This window comes from Corvus brachyrhynchos, unplaced genomic scaffold (genome assembly GCF_000691975.1).
Source record: "Corvus brachyrhynchos isolate BGI_N302 unplaced genomic scaffold, ASM69197v1 scaffold162, whole genome shotgun sequence".
Lineage (NCBI taxonomy): Eukaryota > Metazoa > Chordata > Aves > Passeriformes > Corvidae > Corvus > Corvus brachyrhynchos.
Window position 1 is genome coordinate 1,019,111 of NW_008236696.1, and position 25,081 is coordinate 1,044,191.

General features: G+C 41.7%; 1 protein-coding gene across 1 annotated transcript in view; it reads left to right on the forward strand.

The window, feature by feature from the left end:
* The window catches only part of FNDC3B (fibronectin type III domain containing 3B), a 183,047-nt gene that overhangs the window by 24,373 nt on the left and 133,593 nt on the right, over positions 1-25,081 (forward strand). Inside the window, exons 2-3 of the mRNA XM_017726881.1 lie at positions 11,566-11,704; positions 19,439-19,514. Of these exons, the coding sequence (XP_017582370.1) occupies positions 11,594-11,704; positions 19,439-19,514 (187 nt within the window). The 5' untranslated portion in view covers positions 11,566-11,593. The remainder of the gene's footprint in view (positions 1-11,565; positions 11,705-19,438; positions 19,515-25,081) is intronic.

A 25,081-nucleotide genomic window follows, 5' to 3' on the forward strand; every position in this document is an offset into this window, starting at 1 on the left:
GCCTTTCTTGTAGTTTCAGTCTTTTTACCACTTGGCTTTCTTCCAGTTGAGTTATGAGATGAGTTTTCTTATATTTGAAGGACTTGTATATTTTGTTCTTGAGTGTTTATTGAAATTCTGTGGATGAACTGTATATTTGTACCTTTTCCACAACCCTCCAAAACTGCTTGCTCTTAAGGTAATTTTCCCCACTCCCATATGCTGACCAAGTCTGTTTCTTGAAATTCAGGTTTACATGTTTTAAGATGCAAAGCTAATTTTTTCTCTGCTTTTCTGAAATACTTTAGTTTTTGAACTCTAGCTAGAATTATAAAAGAAAAAATTATCAGAGGACATGGTAGGGTTGTAAAAAATTTCTTCCCAGAAAGCTGAAATCCTGTGAATGGTTATTGCTAAAGATTATCACAGTCAAAGTGATTTTGTGTAAAAAGATTCAAAGATAAGCTGTGCTTTGTTAATGATGATTTTATTGGTGCTTGTCTGCTCTGAGCTTGTGCAATGAATCTACCATGTTGATAAGTGGCAAACAGGTTGTTTACACCAACCTGGGACACAAAGGAAGTTGGAATAGTGTGGTGTATCCATGGGACTGGGGATGCTGTTACGGAGCCAGGCAGAGGGAAGGACAAACTGTGGTATCTCACAGAGCAGAAATAAAAGTGCATCTGTCTTAGTAAGTCGCACACTTTTTTTTCCTCATGATCAAAACCCCACTGATGCTCAGTAAGACCAGCCTCTCCAGAGAACAACTTGGAGCAGGCTGCCCAGGGAGGTGGTGGAGTCACCAGCCCTGCAGGTACTGAAAAGATGTGTAGAAGGTGGCACTTAAGGACATGGCTTAGTGGTAGAAATGGCACTGCTGGGTTAACAGTGGAACCCAGTGGTCTTAATGGTCTTTTCCAACCTGAACGATTCTGATTCTTTCTTTCTGTGGATTTTTTACCTGTATTTGAATAGACTCTAGACTCCTGCACCTCTGAAGTTAGTAGGTGGTTATGGAAATAAATTTCTCCAAGTGTAACAAGGGAAAATGAAACTTCAGGTACATGTGACATGAAGCTTGAAAGCTGGTTTGCTTTCTACTGCTTGTCTGTTTAAGTTTTTTTGCTTGACTGGAATTTTGTCATTTAAAGGATGCGGAAAGTTCACTTGAGCTTCAAGGCTTTAATTAGCTTCATTGGAGCTGTGTGTGCTTGTACCAATAGGGAAATATAAAGAAGCATGACTGTCCCCTTTTTAATTAAATACAAACTTTGCACTAAAAAAAAAAAAATTCAGTTTGCAGGAATTTACTTTCCCTTATTTAGCTCAACCTGGTTCTTATTACTGTCTTGTGTATATATATCTCTTGACTTCCCACAGCTTTCTTTGAAGCCCCTTAATAATAGTGCTTGTACCTGAAAGCTGTAGTATCAAAGTCAATAGGTGAAATATTAGGAAATTTTAATTAACAAAGACTTGTACCTTAGTAATGAGTAACTCCTGTAACTGGTAGGACTGGGGCTGCTGCCTTTTAACTTCTCCCAGGGTGGGAAGAGCATCCGTTCTGCTAGCACCATGCCTTGAGCCTGCCTTTCAACCAGCTACACTCCTGGTGTAGTTTTAAGTGCTGTTGGTTTCCCAATTCATAACACAAGCATGTACTTCACTGTATTTGTTATTATCAAAGACCAATACAATTTATTGACAATAATTTTCATCTTTCCATTGCCTGAATGATTTGGCATAGAGTGGGAATGAGCTTAGAAGGGTGATGATTCAGAATTAAACTGGATACAGACCATCTGAGTGCTGGTGACCCCACTGGACGGTCCTTGCTGTATAAACAGAACTTTGTTTCTCCTTCAGTCTGTGTTACAAACTGTGCTCCACTTAGATAGCAAACCCTAAAGGTTTTCCCTTTTAAACCATTTAATAGATACCTTGAGCTTTATAGCTGCAGCAGGTGGCTCATTCAGCACAGCATTTTCTGTCTAGATAAGAGACCCTTTGTCTTCCCACCCTAAAGAAAACAAACCCCCTTAGTACTCTGCATTTAAAGATTTGGTATTTTTCATTCCTTGATGCTTTATTATCATTGGAGATAAAAATCAGATACCTGGAGTGGGAGAGGCTTCTTTCCTGTAAGGTCCTGGATACCAAAATTACTCAGTCAAAAATGGAACAATGACTTGACTTTGTGTGTGTGGTTTCTTTTTTCCTGGTGAGTTTCAGGTCTTTGTTTAATGTAAATTCCTGTCTATCTCAAGTGAGGAGAAGCCTTCATAGGTAGCATACTGTCTTCATTTTCATGAAGCAGTTCAGAAAAGTAAAAAAACTTCTGAAAATTGTACTTGATGCTCTGTGAAAGTGAGGGACAATATAACAAAACTCTAACCTTTTCTCCTGATGCCGAAAAGTTACGGAGTGATGGCATTTGAGTGGTGGGTTTTGGGTTGGTTTTCTTGTTACTAATGTGGTTTAAGCACTTGGACCTTGTGAGCACGATGAGAATACTGGGCTCAACTTTCCTCCTCCATGAGAACCCTCTTCGGCAGCCATCCAGAGGTGCTCCCTTGCAGTGGCTGCCCCGTGTGAATGCCTGTTCTTGAGTCCCAGGGCTGAATGGGAGATCTCTGTGGAGCGCTTTCCCACAAAAACACAATGAGCCACTTTGTCAGCACAGCGTCAGCCCGGAGTCAGGTTAGCGGGGAATGGCGACAGCAGCAAAGTTTGTGTTGCACAAAGGTGTGCTGAGACCTTGTTGGAAATGGGATTTGGTATGCAGGCTTTTCAAGAGCTGCAGATTGATATGATAGATAGCCTTTTTTTTTTTTCTTTGTAGTTTAATTAGGGGTAAAAAAAAAAAAAAATCCCCACCCCATTGATTCCAGTAGGTTCCCCATTGCACAGGAACTCCAGAAGAGATAACCAAGGTCTTTGTGGTAATATTGCAGAGAGATTATTATTTGGGAGAGCAGAGTTGAAGGGGAGGGTATTTATCGACAAATGCTGTGCTTATCAACCCATAACCACGATTAATACTTTGGCTGTTAAATGGAGGAAGAAAGCAAATAGATGAAGCATTACCTGTACCTTATCTGACTTTCACCTTTGTGGAAGAACTTCTCTTTGCATAGAGGTTTTGCTCGTGTCCCTGGGCATGTTCTTGGGCTTGCAGCCCTAATCTGGGGGAGTTCAGTGCTTAATAAAAGTATTAAGAGTGCATAAAGACATACTCTAGTGCGAATGTGTGCAGGATCAGGGCCCAATCTGTAGGCAGGTGTAGGTCTGGATTGAAGGGAGTTGTTCCTCCTCACACAAATTGCTTCAAGCAAATAGCAGTTATTCCAATTGTGTTTAAACTTTCTGAATATCTTGTTAGACCTTTTAAGTGAATTTTACTTGCAAATTGCTTTTGTCAGAAGCTATGCAGAGTGCAGAGAACCTGAAAAGGGTGATCGTTTAGCTAGAAAGAGTGCAGGGTTGTCTCTGTTGCATAGAATGGCTCTCTGTGCTTGGGGGACCAATTTGTGCTGTGGGTGGAGGGCTGTTGGGCCACTGTCATCTTCCTCCCCTTGCCCTGGCAATGGGGGACCACATTTGGAAGAGCTCTGTGCTTTCCTAAAAAAAGGAAGATGTCATCGCAGAATCACAGAGTGGTTTGGGTTGGAAAGAACCTTAAATTTTCTCATTCCACCCCCTGCCATGGGCAGGGGCACCTTCCCCTGTCCCAGGTTGCTCCAAGCCCTGTCCAACCTGGCATTGGACACTTCCAGGAATGGGGCAGCCACAGCTTCTCTGGGCAGCCTGTGCCAGGGCCTCCCCACCCTCACAGGTATCACACCCTTCCTAATTATGTAGTCGAAGTCTACTCCTGCTTTGTCCCCATCCTGTTTCAAGTGACTTGTGGTTTTCTAGAGAAGCACAGAGATGGCTAGTGCAGTGGGGGGTGTGTTGTACAGCTGGCAATTAAACAGCACCCAGAACTCTCCTAACTCAAATGTCTCTGAGGGTGGACAAGCAGGAACAAATTAGTTTGAAATATTAATTGTTGCTTGTATTTTTGGGAGTGCATAAAATAATCTCCCTTGAAAAAAAGAAACAAGTTTGAAGTAGTTGCTATTTTAAACCCAAGTTGTGCCAGAAACAACACTAAAAATCATGGGGGGGGGAAAAAAAAAAGCAATTGGCCACTATTGTGCAAGAAGGGTTAAACTCAGCCTATGGCTGCTTAGAAGAATTGCTGTGAAATAGTGTGAGAATTGTGTGTTTGAAAACTTCTCTATTTTTGCAGCTACATCTCTTGTGAGTCCCTTTATCCGTTGTGATTAATATGGAAGAAAGTGAGGAAAGAAAGGTGTGAGAACAAAGAAGGAAAGGAATATAAATAGTAAAAATGACTAACTTAATTTTCAGATTGAAGAAAAAGCACAGAAAAACCCAAATGGTGAGAGTGAGTTGTATACAAGTTGTCTCTGCAGCTTGCTCTTCTGCCAGCAGTGCAGGCTGTAGCCGTGGTGTGTTTGCATGTTTTGGAATTGATTTTTGAGCAGCAGATGAATTTGCTGCTCTAATACTATTTGCAGAAGTGAGAATGCTGTGGAACCATTGGATTAGCTTGTCTGCCTATGGCTTTCAGCTCAGCTGTAGCTAATATAAGCCTAATAAAAAATTTGAAGCTCTGTTTCACCCCTGGTGTATTTTATTCCCTTAAATCTAGTTCCACTAGGTTTGCACATGAATATGACGGCCTTCAGGCACTGCATGCCCAGGTGTGGGTGGTGGTGGGAGGAGGGCAAGCTCACTTTTCCTGCATGAGTTTTCACAGGATTTCCCCCTGGAAAACCAAGGGGAAAAGCCCCTAGTGGGGTGAAGTTTTCCTTTGGTAAAAGACTCCTTTGTGTGCCAGGTTGCTTTATTCCAATATTTCATCAGAGCTATTATCTGCTGATTAGTTGTACTTGCCTTGTGAAATAAGACACTCCCGCATGGTGCAGTTTGACCTGATATCCCCATTCCTGATGCTCATTTCTGGTACATGTTTGAAGTTACTTGGTTATTCCATTTTTCCCTAACGTTAAGCTAGGAACCAATTTTTAATACTTTTTCTGTTCCTGAATGACAAACATTTCCTATGAGGGGTGTGCAGCTGGTAACAGCGCAAATTTGTTGTTCTTTAAGATAATGGAGTTTCAAGCCTGGAAAATTTGAGGTCAAATTTTAGGTCTAAATAAATGCAAACTACTGAAAATCTTCCTGTCATTACCCTCTGGATTGCTGCCTTGGGAATCTAACACCATTGTGGGGGAAAAACAATGTTAACTTTCCTTGATCCTGCATAGAATTGAAATGCTGCTGATAATTCTGTCTTCAGAGATGGAATGTACCATGCACATTGAAATGTGTTGTTATTTAAAATAAACTAGAGGGGAATAAACCCACTGATTAATTACAGTGGTTAAGTTTTGGGAGGATGTTTATGCTTTTCAGCTTGCTGGAGATAGGATCCAGCTACTGTGGCCTTGTGTCTGTGAAATGGCACAGAGAGCAAGCAGCAGGCATTTCACTACCTCTCCATAAAATGCCAGTGGCTTTGTGTGTATGTGCTCCCTCTAATCTGTTTTCTTTTGTCATAACAGATTTTTAGAATTGCATGTATTTCTTCAAAATTGTTATGAAGAAGCCCGTCTGTTTGGATGCTTCCAAATTAATCTACCGTGTTTGTAATTAAACAGAGAAAGAATGTGTTCAGGTTTCAGTGGCGCTTCAGACAGATGTGATTTAACTAAACTAATGAAGGCACATCAGACAAGACAAATTCCAGACTGTTTGTGCCTTGACCAACCATCTGTGCACATACCTCCAGGTACTGCTCATGTCTCAAGAGGCTTTTCTACATGAACAATTTTTACCACTCCTCTTCGAATTGGAGTGGCAAGCCATGGCAGGAGTCTTTGGAAAGAAGCTATATTTACCACTCTGCTTTTCAGTGGAAATATAATTGTGTTATGTATGTTTTAATTAATCTTAAATTTCAATGTGTGCTGTACAAAATACAGTAGGCAAACGGGGCAGTGTGTGAGTTCTCTCATCTCTTGCACATAAACACAGACTGATTTTAAACTCTGTGTCTGAGAATGTGTGTGTGTATAAGACTGTGTATGCATATTCTCCTTGTACATACTAGCAATTTTTTTCCTAGTTATTTTTATTTCTTATTCAAAAGATTATTCAAAATTACTCTGGAAAACCACCCATTTCTTCAACTATATAATAACCAGCATTAACATGATTTGACATGCCAGACTTTGATAGGGTTCTTCAGTTGCACATATAACCTCCTGAAAAATAACAAATAATTTCAGGACTATTTCTCTTTATGGGAGAAGAATAAGATATGCTGCAGGTAATGGCTTCTGTGAATACTAAATTATTATTTTTTAAAATTCTCATTGTATTTTACTGTATATATTTTCCAAAGTGAGTTTTCTTCTAGAAATATGAGTCTTCCCTGTTTTCAGGGTCTGTGTTTCTAAAGATGTGTTTGACCTCTCAGTGTTGTCAGGTGGGACTCCCTCTCACATGAACCTGTGATTCCATACATATTTTTTTAACCATGTCAAAGCCCTTTTGTGCAATTCCTCCTTCCTCTTGTCCTGGTTATAACAACACAAGTGTTGGAGGGTTGGTGCAGTGCGGTGGATAGGGAAAAAAACCCCCTGTGTTCAAATCAGCTGTGCAGGTGACTGGAGAGTTTGGGCTGGCCATGCTCTTAGGGTGTGGTTTGGAGGATGCAGATCAGATATCACAAATCCTTTCCATTTTGGGTCAGAGAACTGCCAATTTCTGAACATCTTCACTGCAGAACCTGGTTTGCCAGGGAAAACATCTGGTGGGGGGAGAAATGGTCACCTCGTGACTGCTGGTCAGTAGGTCAGTTATCAACAGACTTTGGCTTTTGATAGCACCTGGACTGGCTTTGCCCATGGTTGTAAAGTACTAAGGAAGCTCCTGCTGGGTTGGATTATTTCTCCGGCCAGTGCATCAGCTTCTGTGCAAGAGAAGCTCACCCAGCCCATGCAGCGTGGTAGAAGAGTATAGTACATGTATTAAAGCAGAGGTAGAAAGGAGTCTGTTAGACTCTGTAACCCTGTGTGTGTACCAGCTATGTGTGAACTTTGTCATGGTGAAGTGGTAAGGGTTGGGGTTTTTTTTAAGGCTGGAAAGAGAAAATCCTTCCATTTTAAGTTTATACTGTGTGCGTTTCAAATATATTCTGTATCAAGGGTAGGACTGAAGGCGGGACAGCTTCTTACTCTTTTTGCAGTGTGTTCTTTTCTATTCAGGCAGAATACCCCTAAATATGCACTGCAGGAGTGAAATGTGTGTTTAGCACTGAATTTTAGTTGTGAATTAAATAAACCAGGGTATGTGGCTCTACTTAGTATTGAAAACTCTTTGTCCGTGTTGTAGTACAACTTCTGTAATTCCAGATGATTGTGACAAAAAAGCAGAACACTTTGTTCAGGAGCTTTTAATGGTCTGCTGCAGGGAAATAAAAATCAAGTCTTTGAAAAGAGTGGTCACAGGACTCAGTATTCACAACTCGTCTTGCTTCTGCCAGGTTCTCTGCATTTGTCTGCCATAGCTGACGAATTTGCCTTTGTAAAAGACAGAAGGTGGGAAGAAAATCACAGAAGAAAAATGTTCTTGGCTTCCAGCCCCATAAATAACATGGGTCAAACCTTCTAGGAAAAGTAGAATTTGGTATCTTGATGTGGTTCACACTACTTTTGGAATTTCAGGAAAACTGACGTAACCTGTTGGGTCATGTTATTTGACCATACATGGACATTGGATTTTAGATAGTTAGGCTTTATTCTTCTGGGTGTTTTAATTTTCTCTCTAGTGCCATGTGCAACTAATTTATGTATTACTAATTCACATATTGAATTAATTTAAGGAAACAGAGTCATCTCAGGGATCAGTAGAAGGCTGCAGTACTGAATTGAAAATCAAGTTTGCAACAGTAACTTGCAGACATCAAAAGATTTGGAAGTATTGTTTGGGGACAGAGACATCAAACTTGGATGGTTTTTTCATCCTTGCTCTACAGCAAAGTGGAAAGCTGTGATTTCCATATTCCTGAAGGAAGCTAGACAGGGAGATGCAGCCTCTCACTCCATGTTGGCGTTGTTGTGACCTGTCCCAGCCAAACCTAGGGAATGTAGACGCACAGGAAATATCTTTTTAAAATTTAAATGTAGTCAGCTTTCTAGACAAAACCCCAAATTTGAGTTAGTACCTGAAAAAAAAAGCTGTGGGTTAGTATTTGGCAGTTCATATTTCAGCTGAGGAAGAATTCTCATATCCTGGAATGTGACCTGGCTCTTTGAGTTGTGTCTGGTGTTTTCTTCCATCGATGTTCCCAATTTGCAGGAAAAAAGAAACTGCTTGTGTTCAGACCTCACCTTCTTTGTATTAATCAGCTTTGCATCCCATGAGGGAGGAGGAGCACTAGGCTTTAGGAGGGGTGTGAAAGCACGGCTAATAAATCTGTTTTAAGTAGGATGGATGGACAAATAAGCTCAGAAAGTGCGTGAGGCCTGTTTCCAAAGGGTTTGGCTTTGCAGTGAAGTCTGCCAGTCTCACTGTAGATGTCTTAACTCTGCCTGGAGTACATCTGTGTGAAATACTGCAGAAAAACGCTGCCAGTCGCTGTGCCTTGTAGCCAGTACTGCTGCTGGTATCGTCTCTGGTGGGGTCGTACCCCACCTGACAAATGGAGGAAGCCCTTTTTATTTATGTTTTCTTATTTTTTTTTGTTTTCTCCTTCAAGTGAGGCAAGTGTAGACACGGCTGTAGTGACAAACCATTAATAAAGCAAAAGGAATGTAGCTGCAGCACTTTAAACAGTGACACGTAGCAAATAAATGTCAACGTATTCGTTGTTGTGCCTGGAATGGAAATATTACTAGGAAAATATGTAGCTTCAAGCTACAGTCTGGGGATTTTTTTCCTCAAGAAATAACATCAGTGTGATGCTTAAATTCTGTTGAAGCTCAGCTTTCAGATTCAGACTAGATGAGTGTGTCATTTGTTTGGGGATTCGGGTTTTGTTTTATATGGGTTTAAAATGGTTTCTATGGACATTGTGTTCTTTAGAAATAAACTTTATATGTGAATATATACATTTGCACACACAACAACTATAGATGCATAAATAATTATATGTGTAGCCAGAGTAGTTGGAGGTGCACTGGCTATTGACCAAATCAGTCCATTTCCATTGAAAGCTGCTCATTTGTGTGCTCTCTGGTGTTCAGTTTTGGGCTTTCAGTCCTTTTCTTAATCCCAAGCAGTTAAGAAATGGTACAAAACCTCACATATTCTCTTCTTCCTTGTTAAACAAACAGAACCCCCAAAAACTGAAGTCGTGCTGTCCCACTCCTTCTCCAGCCCCAAATCCCAACACCTGTGAATATTGTTGTTGGACTCAGATCTTTCTCAAAATTAAAACCTGAGACTGTGCAGTAATGAGAAGCAAAAGCTTTAGGAAGAATCTCCAAAACCTTACGGGAAAAATGCACTGGGCAAAGTTTCTGGTCTCTTGGATGTGTTTCTGTAGCCCGTGTCATGGTTGGGTTGGTGTGACTAAGTCAGCAAGGCTTTTGGGCTGTGCTGGATCACAGAGCTTGATCCTGGGAGCTACAGGGGTGTGTAGTCAGGGTGCTTATTCCTTACCTCAGGGGTGTGTGCACTGCAGGGCAGGTTATTCAGGATAGTGGCAGCAGTAGGACTGAAACACTTTTAAGCTCTGGGACAAAGCAGTTGTTGCAGGTAGGAAATAGGACTTGAAACTGGCTGTGGATGTACCATCCTAACAACAACTGTATCTGAGGCTTCTGGAGAACTTCTGTCCTGTAACCTGAGTCTTGGATAAAAGGAGGGATTTAATTTAAAGGTGGATGAAAATACATTGCCTCTGTTTCTGTCTCGGTGAAGTGATGATTAGAGAAGTAGTGTTTTCACACAAATGAGAACAGTGGGAAGAGCTGTGAGAGTTGTGCTAAATTTGGTACTGAGTTAAATTAAAATGCTGGTCTTGAGCTGTATGGCTGGAGGTCACAGTGCCAGGTTTGCACATCTTCTGAAAAACAAATGTACTTTCAGTCTTCTGGTTCTGCTTAGATGTGAAGGGGCCTCTTTGGTGACAGTGAATAGATGGATGTGATTCAGTCTGTGTGGGCACTGCCATTGCTTCTAAATCACACAAGTGCTCCTCCACAGGAGCTGGAGAAGCAGCTTCTGGTCAGGCTGATGTTTTTGATCATGAGGCTGTGCAGGTGATGGGATTGCAATGAGCTCTGAAAGAGGTTGATGAAAGTGAAGATACTGTATTTCAACTAAACTAATAATTTAGCTGTTGAACTAAAAAAAAAAAAAAGAAATTTAAGTCTAGCAGTATTTGGGGCTGAGGGGATGTAAGACTTGCAGCATGCATGGAATGGGATGCTCCAACCCTGGTGAGGCTGGCTCAGTCCTTCATCCCCTCTGGAGTAGATGAATTAAACTCCTGGTTTATGGCTCTGTAATTGTGTCCCATGCTCTTTGCCAAAAATTCCCCTTTCTGTACTCTGGTGTACGCTGACCATCTTGTGCCAGCTGATTACCTATGCTGCCACCTAAGTCACATCATATTTTTTTTCTAATTTGAATTTGGGATGTATATGAAATTATTCAGGAAGACTTTGGGATTCTCTGGCATGAGAGGTACTAAGGAGGCTGCTCACCCCTGGACACTGCTCTGCTTAGGAGTTGTGCAGAAGTCTAGATAAGCTATGTGATGAGATCATGCATTTTATTCACTAGAGCTGTGTTATTGCCCCATAAACCAGCATGATGATACCCTTAACACTGAATTAAGACTTGTTTTTACAAAGCAGCTTCTCATGGTTTTTCTGATGCTCACAGATCACATCAGTTAGCTGTGACGGGGGAGGGTGTGCTGGAAATGATGTGTGATTTTTCACAAATCCGTAAGTGATGTCATCATTTTCTATTGTCCTTCATAGAATGGGATGCTCAGAACATTGAGGGATGTGCTGGCCCTCCTGCTCCAGCAGAAGCCTTAATCCTTTTGGGTCATGATTAAGTGGGATTCGGGCATCTTCTCTTTGTGTTATAGTGGTAGTTCACACTGTTTACAGGGCCCTAGAAAGAAAATAAAGATGTTTGGCTTTGAAGTGTGGCTATTGAGTGAGATTGCTGTAACATCTTAACTGTGCAGGTGACATAGTTCCAAGAGCTGTGGCAGCAAGCAGGATGCTGATTTAAGAGCAAAGCTCGCTCAAAGTGTCTCAGAACCTGCCTATTTCAGCAGTGAGGGCTGAGTAGTTTTGGAATTCTTGCATGGAAACTTGACTTTCCATGCTCTTGATCCAACAGTTAAAACCTCCATTCACAGCCTTGAGCTCCGTTACACATCCTGTTACAAAAGCAGGGGTCCTGTTTAAGTTCGTGAATGCAGAATGACCTTCAGGAGGGTTTTTGCAGGGTCTTTAACTGATGTTTCTCTTGCAGGAAGTCCGTTGAGGAAAATTCTCCATGAATGTACGTCACAATGATGATGACCGACCAAATCCCGCTGGAGCTGCCGCCGTTGCTGAACGGGGAGGTGGCCATGATGCCTCACATCGTGAATGGCGATGGATCACAGCAGGTCAGAAATTGGCTGGTTTAAATAAACTGTTTCTAGGCCAACAAGGAATTTTCAAGATGGGGAGGATGGTTTTCCTTAGCACAAGGGTGGGCAGAGTATTTCCTGGGATGTAGAAATCTGTCTTTACACTGAAAAGACACTAAAACAGTGTTTGAAGTGTACCATTAAATTGAATGTGTTTGTTTGCTTATGTGTTCATCAAAGTAAAAATAGTGGAATTGAAACAGTGGCTGTAAACGCTGCATATATGAGGGCTTTGCAGAAAGTTAGTCTTATGGTTTACTTGTGCTCAGTCTTGTCCAGACATTTTACTAGCATTTGTGGTGAGATTTTAAGACTTCAAAAATATAGAAAAATGGAAGTAGGAAAGAAATGGAGAATAGGAGTGATGTCTGCTATTCTTTGCTTACCTGAATATACCTTTCCCAGCAGGTCTTGTGTTCTACACTGTGCTTCCTTGTAAGAAGCAGATGTGAATTTTGAGTGGGTTTTTGAAGGAAGATAAGATTAATGGTTGCTTTTATTCTTTTTCTGGGAGATACTCTCTGATGAGCGTGATCAGAAGTTGGTAGAATGACCATAAGACCTTAGCGATGCTTCCATGTCAGGATACAGCCTGGAGGTTCAAGCTGGCGGGTGGTAGGCTCCCAAATATGTCATCTGGAGTCAAGGTGTCTCTTTGGAGAGCATCTACCCTGGCAATATTTTTGTGTTGCTCAATTTGGTTCTCTCCTCATGTGGGACATTTCAGCAAAGTATTGTAAAGAAGGTACGAGCAAGCTGTCCCTCTTGAATCAATATAAAAGGTCATTCTGTTACTTCTTGTTCCCTGGATCGTTTGTTCCTCCTTTCAAGCTGTGTTTTGAGCTAGACCAACCTAAAGAGGAAGAACAATTTCTGCTTTCCTTGTGAGCTTCTAAGTCTGTGTGGTTATCTGGATTCTCATTAGGATGTAGATTGTCATTGTTGTGATTCGTTATTTTTTTTAAAGTCATTTTTGCAAAGTGTGCTTTGACTTGAAAAAATGGAAAAGAATGCTTTCAATGGCTGTATTTACTGAGTCCAGTATTACTACACCTAGGTGAAGGAACAATCTTATTCATACGGGAAAGGATAATTGTTCTCTACGTACACACTTTCCTCCTTGCTGGAAACCACTTATCAGGTCAGACTGTCCTGTCAGTGGGTCCTTCTGTATTACAGAGAGAATAAGTGAATTGTTCTGAGCCCTCTAAGCCCAGTCTTTCAATTTCCCCATCTTTGATGATTCATCAGCCTGGCTTGGCAGATGCCTCCATTGCCTTTAAAATAGTTTCTCAGCTAATCTTTTGCATTAAAAAGAATTGCAGGTGCACTAGAAGCACATCGCTTCTTGCTTTTGCTGTGTTATGCAACCATGACTCAGTAGAACAGTTCTGGGCCAGGTCTCTCCTGTTTGCTGGAAGATGCTCTTAGATCTCATCTCCTTATCTCTTGAAGTACTTGTAGCTGAAACACCAGTTTTCCATGAGGCTTTTTTGGCCTCTAGTCTGTATGTGCCCTCATCTGTTGCTAAGCTTAACTACCTTTATGCTTTATCATTTTCATCCTATTCCTGAAGCTTTAGGTGATGTCTTTGCTTTTTAAAAGTACAGTTCTAAAATGGAATGAAATCGGAATAAATGCTTTGTTTGATCTTTGCGAATGAACTATGTTAATTGCCCTTAACATGGTTTGTTGTAACATAGAAACGAATGTTAAGTGTTTGTTGAAAGAGATTTATTTTAGTTACTTGTAAGGTGGGAAGAGCCTTCAGGATAGATTCACATAGGAGTGACTTCCTTAACAAAGATGGTTTATATGACTCCATAAGTAGGTCCTAGCTTTAGGAGGACGTGCTTTTACAGGGTATAATTACAGTCTCCATTAGAAGCTGGTGGTGAGAAAGCATCATGGCAGAGCTGGTGGGAGATGAGGCGTGTGGCGTTTTCCTGGCTGCAGCATGGCCAGCAGGCAGCTCAGTGCCTCGTGCTTTGGGGCTGACAGAATGGAGGTTCTGATGGGCTGCTCTGGGCACACTGGCTGTTGCTCACCCCTGTGTCACTGTATTTGTGAAGCCTCAGCTGTGCCAGCACCACAGAGCTGCATTAGGATCTGTGCCTGGAAATGCTGAGCTCCAGGGAAAAGCCATTCCTCAAAAGACCCATTCTTATACACATAGAATAAAGCAGACTGGAGCTGGTGAAACACCTTGGCCTTGCCAGCAGCCAGCTGGAGAGTGATGCAAAAGGCAAATCTGCCAGTGAACAGGCCTGCAGTGTAAGGCAATTGCATGGGAACGTTCACTTGCTTTATCTTCCTGAGAGTAAGGGCTGCAGAGCTGTACAGGGCAGGGCAAGGAATGTCTCTGCCTGCTTGACAGTAATCCCTCTCCTCTAGACTCTAGACTACCCAAAATGGCATTTCTAGCACTGACTTTGGTTGTTTTGTGTTTTTTTTTCGTTTCCCACACTTTATTTCCACTACTGCTGACTGTGTTTAATGCTTTCATGTTGCTTCCAGAGCTGTTTCTGCTTCTAATCCACTTGTAACTCCTTAGGGGATTCAGGGAGCAATAATTAACCTTTTGGTCCAAGAATTTCAATGGTTTCCTGTAGGTACTCCACTGTAAGCTCTAAAAAGCTTGGAGTATAAAGTGGAGGGGCAGCTAGCTGTGCTACAGCACATTTGTACAGAATGTTTGGCTTATTAGTTTGGGAAGTTTTATTTCAGGTTGTTTCACTCAATGCACCTGCAGAGGTGCAGCAGGTTTTCTGCTTGCCTGCTCTTTGTAAAGCTGTGTTTACCAACCCTGTGGTTTCACCATTTGGCTGGAGCTCAGGCATTGCACACAGTGCTGTGTGTGCTGGTTCTTGTCTTTTAGGGTCACAGGCTTTAAATGAGGGAAACAAGAGTACAGCTGAATGAGGAACGAGATTTGGTACTTTCCTGTAGCATAACAAGTCTGTGCACCTTGCAAGCAACTGAAAGCACTTAGCTGGGTTTTATACTGAGCTGAGTGAGTGAACTTTGTACCAAGATTTAGTTACTTCTTCATGGTTTCTCAATTTATTAATTTATTTTTACTGCTTTGGCATGTGTGTTTTAAGGTTTGATAAATTAAGAGGTTCAGGATCTGCCACTGGGGTTTGCTGGGCTTTGCTGTAAAGAGCACTCATGGTAAACTGACTGAATTGCTTCATGCCTCTATTAATGCCTCTATTTTCTGTCCAGTCAAAAAAAAAAAAGTTAAGCCCAGACACTATTATTGAAGTATTCATGTTAAAAAGTCAGCTTTACTGTTTAAGGTGTAGTATGTTCCCTGATTTTTCTTACTGAAGAGAGGCTGAAAGTGTTTAGCCTGCCTGCTCTGTGTGACCGAGGGATGTGTTCCTGAGAAGAGTATTGCACCCAGTTCCCTAGTGTGTGAGTTCCCTGGTCCTTCCTGTGGGATGCACCTGGAGATTCACTGGGATCTGGGGCACAGTCTTTTAAAGTAGATAACAAAATGGATACAAGTGATTTTTTTGTTTTTTCCCCAAAAAAAGCAGTGCATTCCATAAGCTATGCACCATAGAAATTGTAAATGCAATAAATCTTAATGGTTTAAAGCATTTCTGAGGACCCTGTGGCTGGATCCCAGGTGGTGCCTATGATGTTGTGCTCCCCAGCTGTATGAAGCATGATGCATTTCATGGAAGGGAAAATTCACTACACTGGAAAATGTTTAATGTGGGGTTTTAATAAGCCTAAGCCCTGCAAGCGGCTGTTTGACCTTAGCGAGAAAATGTTCTCATAAAGGGGAAATACTTAAGTGAACTCTGGGACTGTGTTGCATCACATGGATGCAGGTGAACATCATCCTCATCACTGCTGTGAGAGGCCACAGAGTAGTTGGGGGATGATGGCCTGCTTTGAGTGTGAATTTTCTTTTGTGGGCTTAAAATCTTGTGTAAGTAAACCAGTAGTATACAAAAGAGATTGTAGTGTATGCCCTTGGTCCTTATCAGGTGGCATTTCTGCCTTTGTCTGAGAGTGTTTCCCCACAGTATATATAGTTTTATATCACAGAAAGGCTTTAACATCCCTTCCAAACCAAACCAATCTCTTTCCACTCGCTGCCATGGGCAGGGACACCTTCCACCACACCAGGCTGCTCCAAGTCCTATTCAACCAGTTCTTGAACACTCCCAGGGATGGGGCCGCCACAGCTTCTCTGGGCCGCCTGTGCCAGGGCCTCACCACCCTCACAGTAAAGAAATTTTTCCTAATACCCAATCCAAAACTTCCTCATTCTGTTTATTTATTCCTGAACCCCAGCTTTATGCCTGCTTTGTGAGCCCTTCTTTAGTCTCTTCCCCTGCTTCCACTGGCCATGAGAGTTGGATAGCGGGAACAAGGGAGGCACGAGTGACACGTGCTTGGCTTGTCATGAAAACTTAGTCTGGATGTACTCTGTGGGATTATAAATATTTATAGTAGCTATGCAACTTAGTAACATTCATCACTCAACAAACATGACTTTCAATGAAATAGAATGGCATTCTTAAATGCAAAAAGAGTACTATAGAGATAACAAGCTTTCTCTGAGGATGCAGCAGGTAAGGCTGGGCTTCAGCACCGTGTGGATGAAACTGCTAAATTAAACATCCGAGTACTTTTTAGGGAAATGAAAAAGCCTTTGGGATTGTGCTGCTGATGCGCTGCTCCCAGCTGTCACATGCTCCAGCTTTTTGGATGGGAGGAGGCCAAGGACTGAAAGTGGGCTGGAGTGACTTTGGACATGAGACCGCACCCTGGAGATGCTGCCAGCCAGCAGCGAGGGCTCTGAGTGACCCTTCAAGTTCCCTCTCCTCTGTTGCCATCTCATAACTGTGCATACTCGGGATGATGAATATTGGAAGAGGCATAGCACAATTAAAGATCATCTGGGTTTGTTTTCATTAAAATAGTGACATTATCTTTACACTTTTTTATTGCTTTCCTCAGATTTTTTTAATTAAAAGCTTTAGAAAGGAGGCGTTCTCATGAAGATCCCTTGTGTGAAAGCAAAGAGGGAAGCTGCGTTTCAGGCTGCAAAATATGATTTTGTTGTTTTATGAGGAGGTGGGGAAAAATAAATCATGGAATTAGTTTTATATACTTAGTGTGTATAAACAAAAGAAGTCACAGTGTGCCTTGACATTTTGTCCCAGGCAAGTGGGACAAGTCAGGGGTGTTGGCTGGAAGGTGTCCCATATGTAACACTTGGTGTGTGCTGGCTTTAATGGTTTGGCCTCAGCTCTGCATCTCTTTGATCAGTGCTGTGCAGTTGTGAGCTCTGGGGTGTTGTGTGCAGCATGGGGGGACTGCAGAGGGGATTGGGTGGTGGGATGGATTATGGGAAACACCCCACTACCCCAGTTTTGGGAAAGGAGGGGCTGGGGCTGGGTTGCAGCCTCTGGAAGGATCTTGCCTGAGGAGCCTGGTTGCTGCTCCTGGGTCTGAGGCCACTTTGGTTACATGTCCTCCCTTTGTGCCCAGCCCTTGCTCCAGTGATGACCCACATCAGTCACACCTTGGCTATGCCTGCTTGCTCTTGATATTGCTGCCTTCCCCCAGCAACAGCCTGTAAGTGTTTTCTTCGTGTCTGATTTGAGCATCTGTCAATAAGGAGTTATTTCCATATCTATAACATTTTATTAGAAGCTACTATAGGTAAGTCCCAGGCTCTGCCCACAGGCTCGTGATGGGGGAACAAAGCTGTGCGGCTGCTGCTCTACAGGAAACAAACTTGTTACTGGAACAATTTTTTTTGTGTTAAAACCCCATGTGATTAGGCAAGGATGATGCTGCTTCATTTTGACCATCAAAAGCAACAGCTGTGATTGGGGATATCACCTTTTTTTAATGCAGAGCCCCAAGGAGTTATTTTTAAGGGACAGCTGCAGGCCTGCTAATGTGGACGCTTGTGCTGGTGATGGACTCCTGGGACAGGAATTTGTAAATCTTCTGATAACCCCGGGGTGGGCATGTGCCTTGTGTAGGAAGAGGAATCCCTCTCTCCTGCTCTAGGGCAAGGATGGAGCTTTACATGCACGGGGCATCAGGCTTAGTTAGGGTCTCTATTTTGAGGAGCTGGACCAGTTTTCCAAAGGTGTAAAGGCGTACAAGGGCTTCTGATTTATGTTAATCAAATTTGTTGGTAAATAACCAGCTTTAGGGCTGTTGGTTTAGACATATAATGCAAATGAGCTGATGAAACATTTCTGTGATTCTTGGCTTCTTTGTGTTCTGGTTTCTTGTTTGTTGTTTTGGATTTTTTTGTTGAGCTGGATGACATTGCTTTGCTCTGCGCTTCTTTTGACCTGATGCCCATGTCCTGTGGTGGATAATTCACGCCTATTCATAGCAAAAAAGCACTTAAATGCTGTCACTTAAATGTTGATTGTTCAGAGATTAGGGATGGAATGGCGTTGTGCCTTTTATCTTTTCTGAACCATTTATTGTGCTCTGTATGCTTGATCAGATCCACCCTGATCAGTGCTCCCTGAGAAATGATTGTTACAGACAACATAATGGCTTTCATATGTCATTTCTCTGATTTCCAGCTTGTGCTTTAAAAATGTTGGTGGAATAATGGGTTTCTGTAGGATTACTGTAATTCAAAAGGTCATCTAGGTAATAATTATCTTACGCATTTGGCTTAAGGAATTCAGAAACACACCATGAGTTCAAATTCTCTCTTTCTAGATTGAATGATTAAATCCTGCATGCAGATGTCCCAGAATATAAAGACCAGACCTAAATTTAGAGAGAACTTCCACAAAAAAAAGTAGATTAATCTTGGTACAAATTGAAGATTTAATTTATACCTTGATTGAACTTCTGACAATGCGCGGTTAGCAGAAGTGTGTTTTAAATATTTTAGTAAAAGTTGCACGAGCAGCAAGGTGGGATAAATGGTCTGTAGATCCCAGTGAAACTGTCCATTAAAGAAAGAATTCTAAATCATAAGTTTTAAACCCATTGTTTAAGACAGCTGAAAATTAATAAAGATGATACAACATACCCCAAACTGGGACATATTTTCGTGCTTCCCGGTCCATGTGTGTTCCCACCATCTGCAGAATTCAGCAATGGGAGACTGGAGTGATCTTTTTATTATTTATAAAAATATTATATTTGTTAATAAATAGTTTATTACTGATGTACAACTGTTGAACTGTGTGTGTGCCTACAGGTTTTGTTTAACTGAGATCTGTTATGTGCAAGACTGGAGGATAAACTTTTAAAAACATAGTGGATCAACTCCGCACAGCAGACTTTTATTCCTGTGAACTTGAAATCCCATTATGGGTTGGTGCTGCCTGCTGGAGTTTGTGTGCTCTCTGTTTTCATGTGCCAGTGGTCTGAAGATTTATGTCCTTAGCTACCAGCATTTGGCCAAGTTAAACACACCCTCAAGATTTTGTTGTGGAACTCAAAGCCATAATTCTCACCTGTATGCAATTCAGTTACATCTTCATTTCAGCTCTTAATGTGTAGATGAGTAGGTGGGTTTCAAATCTCTGCCTGCTCCTGGACCCTGGGACCCACAGATGTAGTATGCCAGTCTGTTCCCTCCCTGCCTCCACACCTCTTCCAGAAAAGGGATAATACAGTTACTGTTTTGGGGAAATTTTAATTTTTGGAGATCACAGTGAAACAAATGTTTGTTTATTTTCCTTTCTGCAGGTCTTTTTGGTTCAAGTTAATCCAGGTGAAACCTTTACAATAAGGGCTGAGGATGGAACCCTCCAGTGCATCCAAGGTAAGAGGACAACACAGACACATGGATGGGCATTGCTTTGCCTTATGGAATACCTGTTCTGTCATCTCTCCAAAACCGTGATAATGCAGCTCTGGAAAGGCACTGAAGCACTTGGGAGTGAGAACTTGCAGACGTGGCTGCTCTCTGTATTCTAGGAGTTCAGTATCTCAGAATGAGTCATGCATTTCTTGGAAGTCCAGGAGGATTTCTCTCTTCAGTTATTTATCAGTCCCATCTTGCAGCCTCTTTTCATCTTTTCTGTGACACCCCCTCCGTTTAAACAGTGGAGGAGTGGGTGGTTCTTGCTTGAAGTTCCATCCCCATGGAAATGGTGAATTAATACTTGTTTGAGATAGATGTTACAGAAGCTTCCCTGAACACCATCCAGGGTTATTTGGTCTTGATGAGCAATAATAACAGCAGTTTAAAGTTGCTTGTTGAGATTTATAGCCAACATGCTGTGTGGTAAGAAATTGGTCCATGTGGCAATTAACAGAGGAATAAAGCTGGCTACTCCTTTTACTTGAAATGAATGCTTTATTCTGGCTTAATACTTGAAAGATTTCCATTACAAATATAATTATGACCCTATTTATTTATAATTTTGTTCATGCTTAAAGTGGTGTTCAGACAGTGTATTTAAATGGATGCAACTTGAAACCTCCTGGTTCTGTATTCCCAGTAATTTAACGTGTTTGTGCCAATGGGACTTGTTTGGTACTCATCAGCAGTCTTTCATAAAATTGATTTAGAATTTCTAGCATAAGATTGTCTCCTTTTATTTGCTTTAGCTGCAGTATTGACTGCCAAAGCTCATGTTTATTTGTATACACCCTTTCAGCTTGGCCTGAAAATTTTTGATACTCTTTTCAAGCTAGAGCTTCAGATCCTACTTTATTGTAAAATATTTTTATTGCTGAACTATGTACATGTTTCATACACAGGAAGGCACCTGCTTGTGTTGCTGTTGTGTTTTTTTTTTTTGTTTTGTTTTGTTTTGATGAAGCTGCTCTTACCATGCAGTTGTGGAACTTAATGTTAATAGTGATCTATTGCAGAAGATCTGTTGTAATCAGCCTGCAAATATACTAAAACTTGGATTTGTGACAGTTCTGGTTTTGTGCTCTGAGGTTATTATAGAAGACAGGCTTATTTTGTGTGCAGTGGTTTTGGAAATTACACACCTCCTTGCTCCACAAAACTTAATGTCTTTTTTTTATTTCCACCTGTGATAGAGTATTTGGTATGTTTAAAGGTTACAGTGTTTGGTATGTTTAGAGGTGAATGTATTCCCTATACATAGGGCAGCACTCAGACAATAATGATGCATTTTCCAATGCTCCCACATTGCACTATGATTAGTAGGATAAGGAATAATTTTAGCACTATGTTAAGGCAGCATGAAAGTCTTTTTGGGCAGTGGCTGTCAGCTGGTAGCTCCCTGTGGAATAGATGATACTTGCTTTTTCCTTACTGCCACGTACTCAGGGTTATGACATAAGATGTGCTGCTGAATATTTGCAGTGTGAAGGACTGCTTTATTACAAACTGGGTGATTCTCCTGAGTTCAGGGAGTGAACACTGTTAATAAAAACTTGAGATGTCAGGCTTGGTAACACTAAATTCTTCAGGATATACGAAAGCTCTTCCCTTTGCCGTGTGACCGTTCTGCAGGGACAGCTAACTTTCCTTATGTAGAAGAATTTTTTTTATTACTTTTTTTGCATATGACTTTTTGAGCAGTGTGAAATCTTCAGGTTGTGCTTCTGGAGCCTGTTCTGGAAATCTTGTGAGCCCCACTTTGTGTCCAGAGCTGTGTTTGGCTCTGCAGCTTTGGTGTGTCTGGTGATGGTGTGCTTTAGAGGACTGAGGCAACAGAGAAGAAGATGACTTACTGAATCTTCATTTGTCTTATCAAGGTTGGAAGAAAGACACTTGCTTGAGAAAAACCTCTGTGGAATATCCTCTGTTTTTAACACTCTGAAGTGTAATTAGCCACTAATTGAGTAATCACTGTTTTAAGCCAGAAAGAACAGATGCACATTTGAATGTTTCTGCTGTTTTGGAGTGGTGGAGAAATCTCAAATGCAAAAACTTTTTCCAGTTCCTTGGGGTTGTATCAGTAAGATAACCAGTGAAAACTTTAAAAATAAAAATATCCCCTAAGTAATATAAAACTGGAATAAATATTTGTAACTGAGGATGCAAGGTGTTGCAGCAAGTGCTCTCTTCATTCCTGTTTTCTTTTTGCATATAGCTGGAGATGACTTGTTTAAGTCATCAGTGCTTTATAAGCCCTGTAGATCATGGTGTAGGTCTGGATTAGGCAGCTCTTGGAAATGATGGTGGCTGGGAGAAGTTCAGCTGATCAGTGGGCATGGAGAGGGTCTGTGGTTTCCTTTACAAGACAGATTTAAAGAGAAAATAAATTAAAAAAAACCAAAACAATATGTCTGGTCTTTTGGAGAAATCCAGCCCTTGAGTGCACAGTCTACACGTTGAGTTGTTTAGGGAAGCATCTGAGCAGTTCCAGGGGCTCTCAGCAGGAGCTGTTGTTGACTTCCTCAGGACTTGCCTTCTCCATCCCATGTGATAGAAGAGATGCTGTGGTATGTGACTTTTGTAGCCTTTGTAACAATAGCCAAATAAAGGAATAAAGCAAGGGGATGTTGGGGATTAATTTGGATTAATTTTTTAATAGTTGCTAGAAGCTGAATCAAGTAGAAGCCTGTGAGCTGAGGCTGCCTGTGTGGGCAGGAGGGCTGTGGTGCTGCCCACCTGGGCTGTTAAACACCACAGGGCTTGCTGAATGTTGGGGCTGGCCTCCTGGCCTGTGGGATGGAGTGGAAACATAAAGCACATCCTTTATTCATGTGTGATTACGTGGCCCGTCTTTGTTCCTTTGAATCCATGTGGGTGTTAATGACAAATTATTGATGTGCTTCCTTCGAGGGGAGCCCTGCTCACCCTGAGCTGCCCAACACCCAGAATGAGCTTGGGGCTCTGACTGCAAAACTGCCCCTGTGGGGAAACTGATTTAGGACTGATTTAGGATCTTCATCCAGTATCTTTGGGAGATGGAACATATGTATGTGCTCTACCATCAGTATTTTAAAAGCTGCTCTTCATATAAAGTTTGACAGGTATTAATTAGTTCATAAATGTGTCAATACTAGAAATACTTCATTTCCTTCTCACATATTTCCTTTTAATTTGTCAAAAACTCAGGACTTGACTGTTTCTAGCTCTGCAAGAAAAGGACAAGGGCAAGGCATATTCTCAGCCATTTCTTTGCTCAGCTGTTAACTTGTACTTCCTTTGTATGAAAGATGACTTCTAGCTAGTGCTTTGTGGTAACCACACTACATGAAATATGGAGCAGGCTGAGAACCTGGATCTGGTAACTACAGAATGGAATTGAAACAGACCTCTGAATTAAAAAAAAAATTACTCTGCTTTCTAAATTTCAGAATAAATAGGTCTCATGTGAATCTGATGTTCAGGAAACTCACCTTTCCCTAGTGACTGATTAAAGACTAGTTTTTTAGCCAATATCTTAAGATCTTTGGTAGGAACCTGTGTTGCTGCCTGGGAGTTTTTGTCATTCACACTTGAAAAGTTCACGGTTTGTGTGTAGTTTGGGGCAGTGAAGCTGTACTTGAGAATCTGTTCTGAGTTATTCCCTCCTGGAAGGCAATAATGCCAAGCTGTCACACCCGCTGTGGTATGAATAACATGGACAGCATGATTATTCTGGTGCCACTTGACCTTGCTTGTCACCCACATGTTGAAAATACCTATGTGCAGAGTATGCAGGCTGCATAAAGCTTCTATCCATTGATCACGTAGAATTGCCGAATTATTGCTAAATGTCCTTTTTGTTGCCCTCCATGTAACTGGTCCTCAAGCTGGATCTCATTTTCTGCCCCCAAACTGAATTTTCTGTATGTATGTAAAGCTGCAAAAAGCCTGTAGCAAGGTAGAAGGACAGGGAGCAGAAAAGCAGCTCATGGAATAAAAATTGGAATTCCTGGTAAATTCTGCTTCACCCATGCTGCTGGAAATACTCTCTTGAAACTCACCTCTAGTCTTTGTCTCCTAGGACAGCACAAGGTTTGGATTAGTGAAGAACAAAATTTGCCTGAAAGGAAAACAAATATGCTAAAGGATAGAAATTCTGTTTCAATTCTGGCCTTAAGCAGGGGGAATTCACCCTTGCATAGGGTGAGCAAGGATCTGCATTAAACTGGCTTTTGTGATTTATTCAAGGACAAGGTAGAGATGTGCAATGGCACGGAGGGGTTGTAGCTGTGTCAGGACATAAATATCTGTGTTGCAGACCTGAATTGCTTTTGGGTGGTTACATTTTGAAATGAAAACAGGATAAAAACATAGACAGTTTACTGATACTTGTTTCAAGTGATGTTTTCAAGTGTTTTGCCACTGAGGCTGAGCTTGAAGTCTTTGCTTGTTTCTTACCTTGTAAAACAAAGAATGCAAGAATTAAATTTCAGCGCTGCTTTTTCTGTGGCTCTAAAAGTGACTAAGTCAAGAAAAAGACCAGAAGTATGCTAAAAACCTAGCTGTGGCTTCTCAAATGAAAGATTTCCTGGAATTATTATTCCCTTAATTTGGTGGGTGGGTGTGGTTAGGTGTGGGTAGTGCAAAGGAATGGATAATATTAAAGGTTTAACAGCTGTATATTTGTATAGGAAGAGTGTGTGTGTCGGTGAAATAAGGCTGTTAGTGTAGTCTAAGCAAACCAAACAAAGTGTGTATTTTTTTTTCCTCTATGGTATGAGGTTGGAAATGAGGAAGTGAGTCAGTTTCTTACAGGGAAGGAAAGAGTTGAAAATAGATGGGACATAATGTAAGCAAATGAGTGGTACCTGTGGAGTGTTACTGGGTGGGGACAGAGGCACCAGGATGAGAGTGGTGATGGGTGCACACAAGGGAACAGATGGATCATAGAATCCCAGAGTGGTTTGGGTTGGAAGGGACCTTAATGATCATCTCACTTCAACCCCCCTGCTGTGGGCAGGGACACCTTCCACTATCCCAGGTTGATGTTGGGTTGCTCATCGGTGGACCTGATGTGGTTTCACTCTGAGATGAAAGAACAGCAGCACCTGAAATCATGTTGCTTTGGAGACGCTTGCAGAAAGCTGAAAATACACTTTAATAAAGAGTAACTGGTGAAATCTGCAGGTGGAAGGTTCTTTGGGCTCTCCAGGGCAGGCAGTGCCTGTGTGCTGGTGAGAGCCAGGGGCTGGAACCACTTTGGTTTGGTACCTGCTTCTGTCCAGAGCATCTCCTGAATTATCGGAATTTGGCCCTTGGTTACATTTAAAGAAGTAAGTTAGTGACTGTATTCAAAGTATGCTGCAAAGCACTGCATTGATCAGGACATTAAATTTGGCAAAGCAGGATGAAACATTGTCCTTTCTCACCTGCATCTGCTGTCTGATGGTAGTTGGGAACTGCATGTGGTCAGGCACACTCCTGGGGACAGGCTCTGGGGGCACATCTGCAGGGGTGCATGGGAGCAGGACAGGATGGACGTGCTT